Consider the following 15,232-nt stretch of genomic DNA (forward strand, 5'->3'; position numbering starts at 1 on the left):
TTAATTTAAAAAAAAACCTTTATTACTAAAAATGCTAGCCATCATCCAAGACTTTAGCGAATTTTAATCTTTTTGCTGGTGGATGGTCTTGACTCAGTGTTGATGAAAACACAATTAAAGCATAGCACAATAAAATGAGGTATGCTTGCATTTACACAGTTCTGTGATGGTGGTGGCATTGGTGTTAACATGTCACTGCAAGGTAGTGGTGGTGGTGTTCACCTAAATCTGTAACTTTGGTCAGGGTAGTCACATAAGTCTGCCTTGTTGAGAGTTATGGTATTCACAAAACTCTGCAATGGAGGTGGAAGTATTTGCATGACTATGATGGCAATCATAGTGCTAACGTATCTTTGTGACATTGGTGGTAGTATTCTCCTAGATCTGCCGGGACGGTTGTGGTATTCAACTGCTGGTCTTCACATAATTGATGGTGTTGGGTGTACTAATCCTATAACTCTGCAGTTTGTCACGATCTTCACATAACTCAGTGATGGTGGTAGTGTATTCACATAACTCAGCAACTGGTGTGGTCTCCACACAGCTGTGCAAGGGAGAGCGTGGTGTTTACAACTGTGATAGCATCACGCTACTTATGTAACTCTGCCATGTTGTTCATGGTATTCATATAGTTCTGCATGTGGAAGTGGTATTTACATGTCTGTGACTTCGGTGGTGGTGGTAGTCACATAGCCCTGTGACAATGGTCCTGGTGTTCATGAGTCTGTGATGTTGGTCACTGTTATCACACAACTCTGCGGTGTTGGCGGTCATCTAATTCAGATATCTCTGTGACGTTGGTCATGGTATCTGCATAACTGTGACGGTGGTGCTGGTCTGTAAATAACCGTGATGTGATGGTGGAAGTTTCATGCGCCTATGCAATGGTTGGAGTAAAAACCACATTTTATGGGCAGAGAGACTTAGGGGTTTAGAGAATTCTTGCTTAAAGGTACATAATAAAATATTACAGACCCAGGCTCAAATTCAGGTTTTCTGAATAATTCAAATGCAGCCTTTTCTGTATTATACCATGAATTCTCTTCCTGCTGAGTCTAAATTTAAAAGCATTGATACAAGACATCTGTACCTTCAAACTCTCCATAGACTTTGGAACCTAAATATTATATCTCTACCATTCTAGTTGTTTATCTATAGCCTTAGTTGTGTTCATATATTCATACACACACACACATGCACGCACACACACACACACATTTTCATGTGTGAAACATAAAAATATTAACTAGAAATGTAGATGTGAAAATTGACCTTCTGAAAATTTATGTCAAATAATGCAGAAAAGAGCTTTCTGTTAAACCAAAATAAAGCATCTTTGAGGATAATCTAGCTTATTCATAGAATCCAAAATATAGTTTTTAAATAATGAAATTTAATATTGGCAAAAATGTTAGTATTTTAGTTTTTTTGTTCTTCCTTTAGAAATTATAACCTTCTACAAGCCTTGTAAAGGACTAGAAATATGATATTGAGATGATGGCGTCTGGGTGGTGATTACAGGACAGATATGTGTTTAAACAATCAGTGAATTATCTGTTTAAGATTTCCACATTTTATGGCATATAAATTGCACCTGAACAAGAGTTTAAAAAATGCATTTCCAAATACTAGTAAAGTGAAAATATTACAGGTTTCAGAAAAGTTGAGTGTAGTACCAATCTAAGCACTCAGGATATTTTCTTCTGAGTTGTTACAATTATAGAAACAGGATGAAGTATCACCACGAATATAAAGTTCAATGTGATTAAGAAATGTATGTGGCTCCCAGAAATGCCCTTGATGTTATTAGGGGGTGTCTCTTCCTCTCAGCTCCCAGGGCTCATGATTTACATTTTTTCCCCTTGCAGTACTTGGGGTGCATTGAAGTTCTACGCTCAATGAGGTCTCTTGACTTCAGTACCAGAACACAAATTACCAGGTAAGCCCTTTTGAAAACGGACCCCTGTGATTTTACTTAGGAAAGGAATGTTTTCAGAGGGTAGCAGCCTAGAAATGTCCAAAGGGAAATGTTGCCCCTTGAGTGCTGGTGACAGGGAGGAGTCAGGACCCCCGTGTTTCAAGACTTCTACATATTTATCCATATTTGTGGCATGTGTCTCTTAACCCGGCTCCCTGAAAGTCGTGCCCCACTTCCAAGCGCTTTTTATAATTAAGCTGCAGACAAATGGAGTGTTTATATTTATTTGTTTCTTTAATAAATAAAACTCTAATACCAGATTGATATTTTATTTGCTGAACTGTGTTCTTTTTAAAAAGAAAATCAAGATGTCAGGAGAGAATTTCCAACAGTATACACAGAAAACAAAATGCACAGAATTGGAAATAGTAATATGAATGGGAGTAGTAATTTAAAGAGCAGTTCTTTCAAGGGGTCAGTGACTTTGGACAGGTTTATATACTATTCTCCATCATCAACTAGATTGTAAACTTCCTGAGGGCCCGTTCTGTATTTAAGCATTGTTTTTATAAAATCTGTAGCCTAATACAATTTATACATTTAGAAAAATGCCAATTCAAGTAATCTTGAACAGGAGAACTGGAAAGCTGGGAATGAGGCTGTTAAAAAGCTGTTTGGATTGCTTTGGCAGTTGTGAAATTATTTAATCTAAATTGTGATATCAGAAAATGACTCAAATTTATTCCATTTAAATCACTGTGTGTATATCCTTGGGTTAGCAAAGTCTGAAGATTGAGATTCAGAAAGCAATTATTTGTAGTAATTAGCTGCTAAATGTGGACACCTCAATTCTGTGTTTTAAGCACCACAAGATACCTCTTCTTTCTCAATGAGGAAATTCATGTTCAAAAGATTTATCTTTTCTCTAAAGCTATTCAGGACACATGTACATAGTGGGAACACACAAACATTCATAATTTACACTGAAGGAAGAATCCATCTCCACATATTTGTAGAAAATAGTTTATGAAAATTGCCAAGGCCAAAGAGTGGTATTTTAAAGTGACAGCATTTAAAATAAAAGTTTGAACGTTTACTTAGTCAATCACCCTTCCCATGACAAGGCATGTGCTGTGCAGCATCTGTGGGCAGAGCACTTGGCCACATGCCTGGGGTAATACTGGAACCCATGACACTGTTCACCTTCTCCTGTGTGGTGCTGGTTATTTTAAAAGAGAATTTCCAATGAATTCCCTTTATAGATACTAGAACTTCTGAGATGACTCATGTCATTTCAATTTTCCTTGAGAATTTACTGCTGACTGCATATGTGCAGTGTGGTGGACAATGTGGGCTGTCCTGCTTTACTGTGCCTTCCAGTTTTGGGAAAGATACATATGCAAATGGCTGAGGGGCCTGTGAGGGGCACAGCCACAGCCTGCTCCTTGGGAGGGGTGGTGGGTAGAGGTCATGTGAACAATCCCAGTGCTCTCTTGGATGAGGGTCATAGCACTCTTTGAGGTAGAACCCAAATGGGTCAAAGTGAAAATAGTATTGTAGAAGAAAGCCATGGAACAGACCTCTAGTCCCATTTTGTTTAGACTTTAACAAAGATACAGCTGTGTAATGGGCTGAGTAGAGTGCCATTCTTGGACACATGAAAGTTGGTGTTGAATTCTAGTTGTACAAGAATTGCTTTGTGTTTCTTAGACTTTGTGAAGAGTATTTTTTTTTATTGTAACCAAAGGATATTTTTTCCGTTGATTGTTTTAGAGAGTGGAGGGAAGGGAAGTGGGGGGCGGGAGAGAGAGAAACATTGATGTGAGAGAGACACATTGATTGGTTGCCTCCTGCTCACACCCCAACTGGGGGCAGGGATTGAGCCTGCAATGGAGGCATGTGCTCTTTACTGCAAAACCCTTTGGGCCACAAGATGACACTCTAACCACTTAGCAAAACTGGCCAGGGCTCTTACCTCATTTTTATCACATGACCTCAGTTAATAGCTGGAGAGCATTCATAGGAAACAATATGACAGATCAATATCAGAAAGAAGCCTTTGCATCCAGGAGAAGAATACCCAGCAATATTTTCTAGATGTGGTACATGGTGGAGCTTTTAAGGCCTCTGTGGTAACAGAGTGTTAAACATACCTAGGATTAAACTCTATCACCATGGTTTACCCTATATAATAAAGGCATTCTTGAAAGGTTGTAGGGAAATATAATGTTGTAATTAAGTTATATTGTATAGATTCTAGGAAAACCTGTTTCCAAAATTTTTAGCCATTCCTTTCATAAAAAAAATCCTATATAATAAAAGGCTAATATGCAAATCGACTGAATGGTGGAACAACTGGTTACTCTGATGTGTATTGACCACCAGGGGGCAGTTGCTGAAAGCAGGAGCTGCCCCCTGGTGGTCAGTGAACTCCCACAGGGGGAGCGCTGCTCAGCCAGAAGCTCTGAGCCGGGCTCATGGCTGGTGAGTGCAGTGGCGGTGGTGGGAGCCTCTCCTGCCCCTGCAGCAGAGCAAAGGATGTCTGACTGATGGCTTAGGCCCGCCAGGGAGCGGGCCTAAGCCATCAGTCGGACATCCCCTGAGGTCTCCTGGATTGTGAGAGGGTGCAGGCCAGGTTGAGGGACGCCCCCTTGCCCCCCCCCCCCACCCTGCAAGCACATGAATTTCATGAATTTCATGATTTTGTGCACCAGGCTCTAGTACTTTTATAAACAAATAACCAATCTCTATTCATCTGTTCCATTATTTCAAGTTTTGAATATGTGTATTTTGAAGGTTCTGACAGCTGAACCAAGTGTCCTTTTGTCAGTTTAGTGAAGTTTTATGCTCTGTATGAGTTCAGATTGACTGTAGTGCTTGCAATGGCACCACTCACGGATTACTGATCTCTAACGAGTAGATAACTTTAAAAACTACCTTGGAGCTGCCATTGTTGTATGCTTAGTCTTGGCTGTGGCTATTAAATGCCTTGCACACTAACACTTTGGGTAGAGGAACTTGATGACTTGTTCACACTACTGGTGCCTGCTGTGAGGAGTCAGCCTATATGTGGAGTCCAGCTCTACCAGTTTCTACCCCAATGGCTGTTGCGAGAAACAGGAGTTTCTATGCCTGATGCACACAGGGCAGGGCCTGGCAAAGAGGCAGCCTTGTTCAAGTGTTTGCTCCGTCTCATTGCCTGAGCTTGTATTCAGCACAGTGGGTACAAGACCCCAGTGTTCAAAGAAGGGAGTGTTTGTGAGCATGAGAGCAACTGGGGTGGTATAGATGGTAGCCTCAGCAGCTGCTGCTTTCTGGGTCAGCCTGTTGGTGGGGTACAGAGAGGAGCTGAGAGATGTATTTGTGAAAGTCTGCTCAGGGGACAGAGATGCAATCCTGAAGAAGAAATAGCTTCCCAACATGCCCTTGGTTGTGAAACCCAGTATGGCCTTACCCACTAATGTGTCCCCTGTCCAGTATGGCTTTGGAATGTGGCACAGAGTACTTCTCCACACCCTGTAGAGTTGCAATGACATTGCTCTATTGCAAGCTATCATAAATCCCACTGCCAAGATCCGTGAATCTTGGCTATTCTAGTGCTTCTCAAACTTACTCCTCTCACTGATGGAAACTGCTCTCCCCTCTCCTCACCACCAGCACCACTTCATAGTCTGTGAAAACCCCTTAGAAATCACCATTCTTGCCCTAGCTGGTTTGGCTCAGTGGATAGAGCGTCGGCCTGCAAACTGAAAGGTCCCAGGTTTGATTCAGGTCAAGGGCACATGCCCGGGTTGTGGGCTTGATCCCCAGTGGGGGACTAGCAGGAGGCAGCCGATCCATGATTCTCTCTCTTCATGGATGTTTCTCTCTCTCCTCTCTCCCTTCCTCTCTGAAATCAATTAAAAAAAAAAAAAAGACACCGCCATTCTCCTGCCTGGATTTCACACCATGCTGTGCGGTCCCTGAGAGGAGGGGAGGGAGGGTCTCAGTTGGCGTTGCTGAGGGTGGTGGCCCCAAGGAGAGAGGAAACAGCCCCCAGTGGGGGAACAGTCAGACCTCTGCTTTCATCTGAATAGGCCATGGATTTCACCATGATGCCATACGGCAACAGCATTGGAAAACCTCTGCTCCAGTGTCTGGCCTGTTCTGGCCTGAGCCTGACCATCAGCCGAGCACACCACGCATCTCTGTGAGAAGTCCTGCCACGTGACTACTCTCAATTCCAATTGGGGGATGAGTTGAACGGTATTTCCAGGAAGAGGACTCAGGGGAGACCATGCTATCTGACCCGTTGGGCCGCATGTGCAGGGATACAAAGCCCCCAGTGTGCCCTTGGCCCCTGGCATAGCCTTACCTCCTTTGTCCTTTCCTTTGTTTCCTCACCTGCACATTTTAGTTTTATTATTGTGTTACATTTTACCGATCATCGGAAGTCATCTTAAGCCATTGTTAGGACCCGGAAGGCTATGGTACATACACGATTAAGTCCAGAGCACTCAGCGAGGTGGCCTTGCTCCCACCGTCAGTGCAAACCGCTGGCTTGTATTTCTGGTTCTGCAGGAGCCCGCTGGCCCCGCACTGCTCCGCAGCCAGATGATGGCCACGCCTGCTTTCCACGCAGGCTGTGCGGAACGTGGACTTGCCATGTGTGGCTTTGCTGCCGGGCCAGGGTGAGCCCGGCTAGCTGCCCGGGGCCCAACATAAACCCACTTTTCCCAAACTGTAGAGAGTGAACAATTGACTCTAGTTTAGGAACTTTTGTTTTTCTTATTTTAAAAGTTGTCCTAGTTCCAACGGGCCCTGAAGACCCTGGCTGGGCCGGGCCGTCGCCAGCACTGCCCGGTGCGGTCCACTCCCCCGCAGGACGCCTGGCCTCCCACCCGAGGATTCCGCTGCAGGAGCCGGGGTTTTGAAAATTCTCCAGGAACACGCATAAAATCCCTTTAGTTTGAAAACTAAAATCAAAACCTGGGCAAGGAAAACCTCTTTCTTTTGGGAAGGTGTTCCCTTTCCCCTCTTCAGCGTGTGGGTGGGGCCTCTGGAGCAGTTTCAGGTGGCGCTGCGTCTTGAGGTTCAGAGGGCCCGTCCACGCCTCTCGGACTCAGCACGGGGCGGTGCGGGCAAGGACCCGCCGGCAGCGGAGGCAGTTCCGGCTGGTGTTGCTCCCAGGGGCCGGTTAGAAGGTGGGTGTGTAACCACACGGCGGTCTGGCACTGCGGGGCAGCGGTAGCTGCAGGACACCCGCGGGACGTGAAGGAAAAGGAGCGGAGGCTGAAGACCCGGCGCTGCTGGTGGTGCGTGAGCCTGGCGCCAGGCCCGCGGGGTGGCCTCCAGCTTCCTGCGCACGGACGGACGGACGGACGGACGGACGGACGGGCCCTTCCAGCCCTAAGGAGGCCGCCCGCGCTCTCTCCCGGCGACCTGGAAGCTTGGCCACGCTGCGCCAGCCTCCTCTGGCCTCCAACAGCGCACACGCTCTGGAAAGGTCCAAGGTAGAGACGTTCACTGCCCATCTCCCGCTCCATCGCGCCCGGACCCCCTCCCGCGAGCATCCCTCAGCCGCGTGTCCCTCGCGCAGGGAGGCCTCCCGGGACAGAGGGCCCGGCTGGACCTCCTGTGCCCCCCACCCCCCTCCGGCCCCCCGCCCGCCCGCTCCACCATGCGCCCAGCATGCCCGTGTCTCATGCCATGTCATCGCCAGCTCGCGGGGGACTGCGCAGCGCACGGGGCTGCGCGGGAAAGGCCACGCACTAACGAGCTGTCTGTGTTGTTTATAGAGGCTCCCCCACCCCCAGGGCAGCCGGGCCTGCGGCGCGGAGGCGGAGGGACGGCCAGGAGGGCAGGTAAGGCGCTGGCTCCGGGGAGAGCCCGAGGGTCCGGGAACCACCTGCCTGGCAGGATGACGCAACGCGGGCAAGGTGGGGGGTCATCTTCTGTTCGGGTGTGGCTCATGGTTTCGTCTGGGAGAACATGAACTCAGGCGCGCACCCGGGCCGGACTGGGTTCTGTGGCTTCCTCACTCTGCAAGCCCAGAGGAGGGCTGCGCAAGGGCCCACGTCGGACAACCTTCACTTCGGTGGTGGGATGTGGCAGCTCCCTCTTTCCACGGCTCCACCTGACCTCCCAGAATTCCTTTCTCACTGCAAACACTTCTAATGCCGACTTGAGTTCAGCTGCCAGAAAAAGAGCAAATCTGTGAAACCCTTCCCCGGGGCTGCTGACTCAGAATCGGGCGTGAGCAGCCTGCCCACCAGCCGTGCTCGGGCAGGGCAGGCTGGCCAACCCGTGAGTTTAGGCCGCCGGCTCCTTCTGAATCCACCTGTTCTGGGCACAGTCGCAGCCTGAGCCTCTGCAGCCTTGCAGCCGGAGCGGGGAGGCCTGGCGGGGAGGGGCTGTGTTTTCTCAGGTTAGAATTCCTTTTGAAAACACCAGCTTGCCTACCTGCAAACGCATCTGAGCTTTGGATAAAGCAGGCTCGGCCCTTCAGCTTCATTGATACGTTGTTACTTGGGTTTTAACACCAACCAGAATAGTTCTGTATCTCCTCCATCGGTGTTTGCGTGCGAGAATGTGCCAAACAGAGGGGTGCATGCGTCACAGGTACCAGGGGCCACGCCCCTGGAGAGAGGCCCAGCGTCAGTTCAGGGCTGGTGAAAAGCACCACAGAAACTCGGGAGCGGGTCCCTGGGGCGGGCGAGCCTGGGAGGACTTCCTGGGAGAAGGAGCATTTAAGCCCAGGGCAGAGGCCTCCCAGCCGCATGGAAGACCGGAGGAAACATAAGGCTGAGGCAGTGACCTTCACTTGGGCTACTCAGGGCGTCGGAATGTGGGCAGACACTCCTGAAAAGCCTTAGTTGTCCCCACGCGGGCTCTGCCTCTCCGACTGTGCAGTATTTCTGATGCGGCTGAGGGTGGGCCCGAGCCCCACATGGCGAGGGACACAGGCGCAGGCTGCACCACCCGCGGCCTGGCCCCAGCGGCGCCTTCAGGACATGGCGGGGCTTGGGCGTGCAGTCTGCTTCCCCAGGGCCTCACTGGTGCTCACACTGCATCGGAGCGCAGGGTGGGACAGGGAGAGGGAAGGGGCTCCCCAGCAGGACTCCCACCCTGCGGGGCTCAGTCCTTGTAGGATGTGCCGCAGAGTTCTCCCGTGGAGGGTGGGGATGCTGGCACCTCTGCCCGGACTACCTCCCACTAAGTTAAATTCAGTGACGGAGCCCCACACTTTGGGGTGCCTGAGGAGGGTGGCTGAGGATGCTGGAGAAGCCTGCTTCACAGACATGGAGGCCAGACTCGGGCCCTGGAGGCAGCGCGACCACTGTCACATTCACCACCGTGCAGCTCAGAGTAGGCTCGGGGCTGCGAGATGACAGAGGGCTGAAGGCACGCGGCACCAGGCCCTGGGCACCGGGCCAGTGTAGCTGCCTGGGAGTGTTCAGTTGAGGCCCCTGCCAGCTGTCCTAGTCCAGACTTTGGGCAGCAGACTCCCGACCCCTCATAGCAGAGCTTGTGTACACGACGGGGTGGGGCTGCTAACACAACAGGCCAGTGGAGGGGTCCCGGGGTGCCAGCCCAGCACCTCCTCTTACCACACATCCCACCCACGCCTGCCCTCCCTGCGGTGGGGTCCTCACCCACCGAAGAGGGATGGAGCCCCCACTTGAAGCCTGTTGAGAGTTTTGAGAATGAGACCTGCCAAGTGCTGGGGCACCACCTGGCACACAGTAGGTGTTCAGCAAATCTGCATAAGGTTATTACCATGAATTGAATTGTGCAGCTTACTTTTCCCAAATATTTGTATAGGATAATGGTAATCACGGACCGACATTATGACAATGTCAATCAATTTGATCCAGGGTGTTTTTTTCTAGCTGAAAAGAAAATTGGTTTGGTTACGTGTATATAATGGAATATTACTTGGCCACAAAAGAGAACGAAATCTTCCCATTAGCGGCAGCATGGATGGACCTAGAGGGTATTATGCTAAGTGAAATAAATCAGTCAGAGAAAGACAAATACCACATGATTTGACTTCTATGTGAAGTCTGAAGAACAATATAAATGAACAAACAAAACAGAAACAGACTCATAGATATGGAGAACAGACTGATGGTTGCCAGAGGGGCAACTGGGTGACTGGGTGAATGGTGAAGGAATTGAGTACAGATCAGTAATTACAAAATAGTAATGGGGATGTAAAACACAGCCTAGGAAGTATAGTCAATAATACTGTAACGACTAGGTAGGGTGCTGGTGGGTACTGGAAATAGCAGGGGGAATACTTCATAAAGTATATGATTAACCACTATGCTGGATGCTTGAAACTAATATAAAAGAATATTAAAAGTAATCTGTAATTGAAGAATAAAATAAAATAAATTAGCACCAAATAAAAAAAGAAAGATTGGTTTGATGCAATAAACAGAAGTTACTGAAGAGTATAAAATATTTGGTAATGTGGCATTAATTTTCACTTGAGCCAATATTGTCCAGTATTCTATGTTCCTGCTTTGCCAATTGCTAATATATAATAATAACATTCATATTTAACACTTACTATGTTCTAGGCATTCATTAAACATGTCATTCATTCATTCATTCAAATATTTATTGATTGCATACCATGTCTAGTCACTGTTTAGATCTTAGGAACAAGATACTAAACAGCAGCTTGCCTTCTGTTGTGAAGAGGGAGAGAGAAAATGAATACGAACATATACAAAAGAAGGATGTTAAGGTGAACCATATGAGCTTGTCATTTCTGTAGTTGAAAATGGTCAGCTGTTGGTAATTGCATAATAACTTGAGACAGTGATGAGAGTGTGTGGGGTCTCTCCTAGGAAGCCCGGGAGGCAGGCTGTGTGCATTTTGGAGATGAGGAAACTGAGGATTGAAATGTTTATGCAAACTGAGACCACGTGGCCAGGAAGTGGCAGGGCTGAGAACCGACTGCCTGGAGAGTCTGTGAGCTCAAACAGCGCTGCACTGCTGCCCGCGGAAGGGCCGCGTCCTTCAGGAAGCCCCACGTACACTGGGAGAGGGGACCCGCTGAATCCCCCAATGCCCTTCCTGACCACAGTGGAGTGTTGGCCTTGAGCAGTGTGCAGAGGGAATGAAAGCAAACGCAGGGTCTGCTGAGATGCTTGCCATCTGGTGGGGATACGTGGGGAGACACACTCACCCGGAAGGGTCAGTTACAGGCGGGTGGCCCGGCAGACTGTGCTGCTCCCATCCTGTCCATCCTGGGAATGCTCACCTGCGTTTCAGCAACTCATCATTGAATTTCACCAAATAAAAGAGGAAATGCAATAAAAATGCTCTTAACAAGACATTTCATATGAATAGTTTATAGAAAGGATGAGGCCTTATCACTTCAACTAGCTGGAAGTGAGAGGGTGAGCTAGAATCGGGAGAGGTGGGGTGGGGCGGGGAGAGAGGGGTGCTATTGCAGGGTGAGAGGACAGATGTGCTAAGGAAGGACGGGCTGAGTGGAAGTGGGGTGAAGTGGGGTGGGCTGGGGTGAGGTGGGGGGCTGGGAGGAAGGATGAGGTGCCGTCTTTCTCGCCATGAGGTCTGGAACAGATCTGCCTTCCTTTCCTCGCCTCGAACATAGTCCGATTCTCCTTTCTCTCCCCACCTGGGAAAGGCAGACATCGGTCTATTTCTTTGATTTCCCTTTCGTCTCAAGCACTGGTTAGCATTATGTCAGCGTGGCCCATCATCATACCTTTCTGACCAGCTGGTTGCGGAGACCAGGTGCAAGTTATGTAGCTGTCTCTACTGGTGAGGCATTTAATGCCCAAGGGCATGACAGCTTCCAACTGTGGGACCTGCTCCCGGGAATCTGGGTGAGGCGGTCTTTCTAGTGACGGTCTCCTCGGCAGGACTGTCAGGGACAAGTGGGCATGCGTGGCTGGACAGCAGGCCCAGGGCCTGGCATGGGGTCTGGTAGGATGTGTGGCAAGAAAGGGCGAGGGGGTGGGGTGAGTTCAGATGGCACTGAAATGCAGAGGAAGGGGTTCACAGTGTCCAAGTGGTAGCAGAGCGAGTCAAGGACTTTTAGAGTCTTTCTTACATGCAAACCCTCAAGACTGGCTTGTTTGTTTACTTGGTTGCTTATTTGCTTCTTTGGCAGCCTGTTAAGCTGGCTCTGTCTCCTGGTAGAACTTTCTGGTTGGTAAAGAGATCTCACTTTGAAGGCTGAGGGGACTGGAAACATGCTAATTGCCATGACGTTGTCCTGTGGGGATTCTGCCACAGGGGGTTGGGCAAAGACCCTGCTAGTACCTTTGCACGATGGCAGCAGGAATAGAAGGTCTTTGCCGCCTCTCTTTCATATCACAGCAGAAGGAAGGACTTCTCACCCTGAGCTCCACCCTAGCATGCATTCCGTTAAGAACCCATCAGGCTGGCAGGAGGGGCCATGGGCTGTGTTCCTTCAGTGCTCTGACCTGGGACAGGGTCCCCAAAGATTTAATACGCACACAGACCATCTCATTTTCTAGAGCTGTGGCTCTTCTACTTGGGCATACTGCTTCTACTTGAGTTTCTGATTCAGTGGGTCTGGGGTGAGGGTGAGACTTTGCATTTCTAACAAGTTTTCAAGGGCCACTGATGCTGCCTGTCCGTGTGCCCCTCTTTGAGAAGCTGCGTTCCAGAAGTTGTACTTTAACCTTCTGAACCATTTGCAGCTACAGCTATGTTACAGCCTTGAAAAGTAGCCCATTAATTTCTTCGAGTTATCCTACTCATCCAAAAATTTGAAAATGGAGAGTGTAGATGACTTAGTGGCTTTAAATGGTTTAAATAGAATCCATGAGATGAATACGTGGCACTCGCTCCCTACTTTCCTGAAGGACCATCTGGCATGGCGTGCATTTATAATCCTCCTGCCAGAAGCACATTTGTGTAAGAATGTACCTCTCGGATTGCTCCTTTTCTGTCTCATGTCCCCCCACCCCCCAGATACATCATTTCATAAGGGCCTCTCTGTCCTTGCAGAGGGCAGCCTAGGGTTCACGTCGGGCTTCTGCTAGGCTGAACAACTTTCTAGCTGTGTGACCTTGTATAAGTAACTTAAGTTCTCCATGTCTCAGTTTCCCCACCTTTAAAATGGGAATTATAGTGGTACCTCTTTCCCTCCTTCGTAGGGCTGAGAAGTAATTGAGTTAATATCGGAAAAGCACTTTAAGGTGCTGTCTACTACATGGGAGGGCTCCAGACATAGTAGCTAATATTGTTATTTCTATTTTTATTATTCCTGACTAGAGATTGGGAACCATAAGACCACATTGTCAGAATTGCTCTGCAGGCTTTTACCACATTATACATTGTACTAGAGGCCTGGTGCACGAAATTCATGCACAGAAGGAGGGGTGTCCCTCAGCCCAACCTGCACCCTCTCCAATCTGGGATCCCTCTCACAATCCAGGGCTTCTGGCTCCCAACCGCTCACCTGCCTGCCTGCCTGATTGCCCCTAATTGCTTCTGCCTGCCAGCCTGATCACCCCCTAACCACTCCCCTGCCAGCCAGATCTATGCCTAACTGCTCCCCTGCTGGCATGGTCGCCTCTAACTGTCCTCCCCTGCAGGCCTGGTCACCCCCAATTGCCCTCCCCTGCTGGCCTGATCACCCACAACTGCCCTCCTCTGCCTGCCTGACTGCTCCCAACTGCCCTCCCCTGCCAGCCTGATTGCCCACAACTGCCTTCCCCTGCCACGACCTGCCCAGCCCGGCCTGCATCCACTCCAATCTGGGACCCCTGCAGGATCGGGCCTAAACCGGCACTCAGACATCCTGTTGGAAAACCTCTCCCCCCACCATAAAAAACCCAAGACTACTCACCACTGAATACAATCAGTCCACAGGCAGAGGCAGGTCTTTGGAGAATTTGAGTCTTTGCTTGATCTAACTACTTAGAAACAGCGTTTGACACTGTCCTGAACTAGAGACTGGGAGGTGTAGCAGATCTACCTAACACATAGTCACAACTCAACTGGCAGCCAAAATGGGGAGACAAAAAAACAACCCCTAAATGAAAGAACAAGATAATTCTCCAGAAGAAGAGCTAAATGAAATGGAGATAAGAAATTTATCAGATTGAGTTCAGAATAATGATGGCAAAGATGCTGAAGAGCATGAGAAAAGATATGGTAACTATGAAGAATGTCTTGGTACTAATAAAGAACACAGTGGAAGGAATACACAGCAGATTAGGGGATGCCAAGGATCGGATCAGTGAATTAGAAGACAGCGTAGAAAATAATCACTCAATCAGAGAACCAAAAAGAAGGAAAAAGTCACACAAGTCCAGGAGGCACAGAGAGTCTCAAGCAAGAAAAGCCCAAATAGGCCCATGCCCAGACACATCATAATTAAAATGCCAAAAATTAAAGACAAAGAGAATCTTAAAGACAGCAAGAGAAAAGCAATTTCTTACCTACAACGGAGCTCCCATAAGGCTGTCAACCAATTTCTTATCAGAAACTCTACAGGCCAGAAGGGAATGGCATGAAGTACTCAAGGTAATGAAAAGCAAGGATCTGAAACCAAGATTACTATATCAAACAAGGCTATCATTCAAAATAGATGGTGAAATAAAGAGCTTCCCAGACAAAAAAGGCTAAAGGAGTTTATCACCATCAAACCAGCACTACAAGAAATGCTAAAGGGACTGCTGTAATGAGAAGTAGAGAGTGAAATATAGGCATACAGAATTAAGATGACAATAAATAAATACCTATCAATAATAACCTTAAATGTAAATAGATTAAATGCTCCAATAAAAAGACATAGGGTAGCTGAATGGACACAAAAAAATGACCCAATTATATGCTGTTTACAAGAGTCTCACCTCAGAACAAAAGAATCACACAGGATGAGAGTGAAGTAATGGGAAAAAATTTTTCATGTAAATGGAAACGGAAAAAAGCTGGTGTGGCAATACTCATATCTGACAAAATAGACTTCAAAATGAAGGCCATAAAAAGAGACAACAAAGCTCACTACATAATAATAAAGGGATGGATCCAACAAGAGGAGATTACCCTGGTAAACATATATGCACCCAATATAGGAGCACCTAAACATAAAAAAAAATTATAGAGAACTTTAAGGGAGAGATTGACAACAATACAGTCATAGCAGGGGGCTTTAACCCCCCACTAACTTCACTGGATAGATCGTCCAGACAAAATTTTAGCAAGGAAACAGTGACTCCAAAGGACACACTGGGTCAGATGGATTTACTTAACATTTCACCCCAAAGCTGCAGAACATACATTCTTCTCAGTGCACATGAGTCATTTTCAAAG

General features: G+C 47.9%; 1 protein-coding gene and 1 long non-coding RNA gene across 2 annotated transcripts in view; both read left to right on the forward strand.

Moving 5' to 3' along the window:
• SHC3 (SHC adaptor protein 3) overlaps positions 1–15,232 on the forward strand; it is a 149,096-nt gene that overhangs the window by 51,489 nt on the left and 82,375 nt on the right. Inside the window, exon 2 of the mRNA XM_028129821.2 lies at positions 1,869–1,939. Coding sequence (XP_027985622.2) covers positions 1,869–1,939 — 71 coding nt within the window. The remainder of the gene's footprint in view (positions 1–1,868; positions 1,940–15,232) is intronic.
• LOC129151709 (uncharacterized) lies at positions 7,285–10,820 on the forward strand. The gene is made up of 3 exons (XR_008558377.1): positions 7,285–7,410; positions 7,696–7,761; positions 10,759–10,820. It is a non-coding gene; the product is annotated as an uncharacterized LOC129151709 (long non-coding RNA).

This window comes from Eptesicus fuscus, chromosome 15, assembly GCF_027574615.1.
Source record: "Eptesicus fuscus isolate TK198812 chromosome 15, DD_ASM_mEF_20220401, whole genome shotgun sequence".
Taxonomy (NCBI): Eukaryota; Metazoa; Chordata; class Mammalia; order Chiroptera; family Vespertilionidae; genus Eptesicus; species Eptesicus fuscus.